This window comes from Rosa chinensis, chromosome 1 (assembly GCF_002994745.2).
Source record: "Rosa chinensis cultivar Old Blush chromosome 1, RchiOBHm-V2, whole genome shotgun sequence".
Classification (NCBI taxonomy): Eukaryota; Viridiplantae; Streptophyta; class Magnoliopsida; order Rosales; family Rosaceae; genus Rosa; species Rosa chinensis.
The window spans coordinates 30,766,053-30,769,528 of record NC_037088.1 but is presented as its reverse complement, the minus strand read 5'-3'; the positions used below and the strand labels follow the sequence as shown (position 1 = coordinate 30,769,528).

The 3,476-nt window shown below is 38.2% G+C and overlaps 1 protein-coding gene across 1 annotated transcript; it reads right to left on the bottom strand.

Annotated features, from left to right (window-relative positions):
• Positions 1-558: 558 nt before the first annotated feature.
• LOC112173641 (cytochrome P450 CYP749A22) lies at positions 559-2,793 on the bottom strand. Its single transcript, XM_024311330.2, has 5 exons — positions 2,378-2,793; positions 2,076-2,299; positions 1,709-1,941; positions 1,239-1,623; positions 559-1,139 (listed from the first exon to the last, which is right to left on the bottom strand). The coding sequence occupies exons 1-5, from the start codon at positions 2,661-2,663 to the stop codon at positions 711-713; spliced, it is 1,557 nt and encodes a 518-aa protein (XP_024167098.1). The 5' UTR covers positions 2,664-2,793; the 3' UTR covers positions 559-710.
• Positions 2,794-3,476: the final 683 nt, after the last annotated feature.

The following is a 3,476-nucleotide window of genomic DNA, read 5'->3' as shown; positions in this document are numbered from 1 at the left end:
CCCAGGGAAAGGGTAAATGAGTAGCGTTGTAGAATCATTGACACAGCAATCTTTGCTTCAATGGTGGCAAAGTTGAAGCCTACACATATTCTAGGTCCCAATCCAAATGGCATGAATGCAGCCATGTTATCATTAGTAGCTTTAGCAACCCCATCAGAGAACGCTCTGGTTTGAAAAATATCGCATCTTGTCCCCATAATTGAGGATCATGGTGAAGTGCGAGTCGGAGTCCATGCTGATGTGACAATCATAATAAGGGCCTTTATGACTTTTGGTATGTACCACATTTGTCCAATCGAACTCTCATTTTTTTTCTTTGTTCTGCTGGAATGCAAAATGTATGGGGTTGTACTCAATAGTTTTCTATATAGTTGTTCACTTCTCATTTCTAGGCATCAAAGTTACAATCTCCCTCACCCAGAAATGGTATGGGTGTCGCATGCTTAAATTCCGACAAGACCAAATCTCCACCATTGCAAGCAAAGGCTTGGAATATGTATGCAAACTAAGACATGTTAAACATGTATAGGCAGTGGAACTACTAGTGGATTGCATATGTGAACTCAGAAATGTGATGTTTTATTTATTTAGGTTGGAGATGGCGTATAAGCAACTATTCTTGACAATCAGTTTAGCAGATGCATTTTTATAAGCTAGCATGTCTAGTACACCAACTGCAAGATTCTATGGGGAGTTCTGGTCTTCACAGCTCAAAGTGACTGTAGAATTACTTGAACTCCATGTTGTGGACGAATAGTAACAAACTGAGAAGGCGAGTGGACATAACCTGGGGAAAGGGTAAATGAGTAGCGTTGTAGAATCATTGACAGAGCAATCTTTGCTTCAGTGACAGCAAAGTTGATACCCACACACATTCTAGGTCCCAATCCAAATGGCATGAATGAGGCCATATTATCCTTTGTAGCTTTAGCAACCCCTTCAGAGAATCGTTCTGGTTTAAAAAGTGCAGCATCTTGTCCCCATAACTGAGGATCATGGTGAAGTGCTAAAGGTGGGACATGCAATTCAACATTTGCAGGAAGTAGGAGTTTTCCCAGTCTAACTTCCCTTGCAACTGTCCTTCCCATCAGATCACCAGGAGTATACAGCCTTAGAGTCTCATTGATGATCATGCTCATCTGCATGCATCAAAATAGAGTATAAGAGTTTCAACTTACTTTGAACATTTCTGCCACACAGAGAAGCATAAATTAAAATTGAATCATAGATTTTCTTACTATTTTGAGTTTTGAAATGCCATCAGGATTTGGATTTTGTTTCCCAAATAATTGTAGGACTTCTTTTCTCGCTTCCTCTTGCCATTCTTGATGTCGTCCCAGAAGAACAACAGTCCAAGCAAGTAGAGTATTAGTGGTCTCTTGTCCAGCAAAGTAAAATATCCTGCACTCTTCAACTAATTCGTTCATTGAAATCCGATTTTTCTCATTGGCACCATGATGAGCCTTCAAAAGCAATCCTAGAAAATCACTTCCCAAGCTTTCTTCTTCGCCACTCATAGTCACTGCCTTTTGTTCTCTTTTCTTAACCATCTCCATTATGGAGTCCCGTATTTCTTTCTCAAGCTTGTCTGATTCAATCTCATCACTGGTTCTAAAAACCTTGCTGCAAGTTCAAACGGAAGTAAATTCAACAAGTAAGAGAAAGAACTCGTGGTTAAAACTAATTAGGAAAGCTAGCTGGTCGCTACCTCATTCCAGGAAACCTGACTTTGAGAAGGCTTTTGAACAATAAAGGGTAAAACTTCATCATCATTTCAAAAATGTTCTGTCCTTCTAAGTAGCTGCTGCCAAATGCTGTCCTAGATATCACTTCCGAAGTGAACAATCTAAATTCTTCATACACATCAATTTCCTTCCCTTCATGATTTTTCCACCTTTCTACCATCGCGTCGGCACTAGCTATCATGTCTGGGAGCATATTCTAGTAACGTAATATCATCAGGCACTTATTAGCAAGTTCAATATTCTTATCCTTATGAACATAACGCAATACCATAAGGCACTTATTAGCAATTCAATATTCTTACCCTCATGAACATTATGTTCAATACTTACTGTTAAGCTCTTTCCATGAAAGGCATGGTTGGACAACTTTCTCAACTTTGCCCACTTTTCACCTTCTGTGATGGAAATGCAATCTCCTACCAGCTTCTTCAAAAAGTTACTAGGCTTCTGTTTTGGGAAAACCCCATCTTTGTTATTGAGGATCTCTCTGCACAATTCAGGTTCTGTAACCACCAAAATAGGTCGAAGACCATACCATTGAAGATAATTCTTCCCTGTGTAGCAATGACCAAGTTAAATCTTTAAACAGAGTTTATTTAGAAACGAAGTTAAGTTAAAAGATTGTAAAATACCATAGCTCTTGGTCCATGAGTGAATATGAGGTTGAACTCTAGGAAATATATCATGTGATAGATTTATGGACCTGCTCATCGCTTCCTTTTGCATGTTGGAGATTTCCTTGGTGTTCCCATAAATAAGTCTGTAAGGAGGACCATGAATTCCCTGCACAGCCATCAGGTTCTGAATGCGAGTCGGAGTCCACCATAGTTTGTGAAAGGCCTTGATCAGAGCTAAGAGAAGCAACACACTCAAGAAGCTGAAGAAGTTGGTTAATGGGTCTGCCAACCAACTCATCATCGATCTTTCTAATTGTTTCTTGCCAGCTGAATTTCTTTGGCAATAGCCCCCGATAGAGTTTCTGACACAGCCTACTATATTATAATTTCTGGATACCTTGGCATGCGACTATGGAATACAAGATAAAACAAAAAGTTTCTTGTGTAATGGACTTTTGTGAGTTTGTCCATTCCTCTGATACATTATCTTTCTTGGGTGGTTCTAATTAGAGCACCTTTAGCAATGCCAGTTATTTTTTAGTCAAATTTTAGCCAGAATAGTCAAAAAGTCATTTTGGCTAGCCACTTTAGAAATACTTATGTATCAATGCTATTTATTTTAGCTAGTTTTGAATTTATATTATTTTTCAAATGAAGATTAAATAGTTTAAATGTATTAATAAATTACATAAAATAACTCAAACTGAATGTTTTAAATTATATAGAGCCTCATCTCGCTCTCTATATTTAAAAGCGAGATAGCTAAAAGTTATAATGGAGAACCACTTAGGAGTCTGATGCAGCTGCTAAAATATATAAAAAGCTAAACATGCTATCCAAAATAGCTAAGGAGCCAAAATAGAGAGTCTGCTAAAGATACTCTTAGTCCTTCAAATTTGATATTTAGACATCTTATACTTGTTAGGGGCCGTGACCACTTACCCAATTTTAGCCCAAAAATTGCCCACTTACTCCATCAAGAGCTTTTTAACTCCATTTACCCAATCTAACAGTGTTTGACAGTATTGCCCTCATTTTAATTAACAAATTACACTCATATCTCTCTCTCTCCTCCCCCTCATCGATCTCTCTCTCTCTCTCTCTCTCTCTCTCT

Coding starts and splice junctions, on each gene's coding strand:
- LOC112173641 (XM_024311330.2), bottom strand. CDS start 2,663: ATGATGAGTTGGTTGGCAGACCCATTAACCAACTTCTTCAGCTTCTTG. Junction 1,624..1,708: donor GTCAGGTTTCCTGGAATGAG/GTAGCGACCAGC, acceptor TTGAACTTGCAG/CAAGGTTTTTAGAACCAGTG. Junction 1,140..1,238: donor GCATTTCAAAACTCAAAATA/GTAAGAAAATCT, acceptor TGATGCATGCAG/ATGAGCATGATCATCAATGA.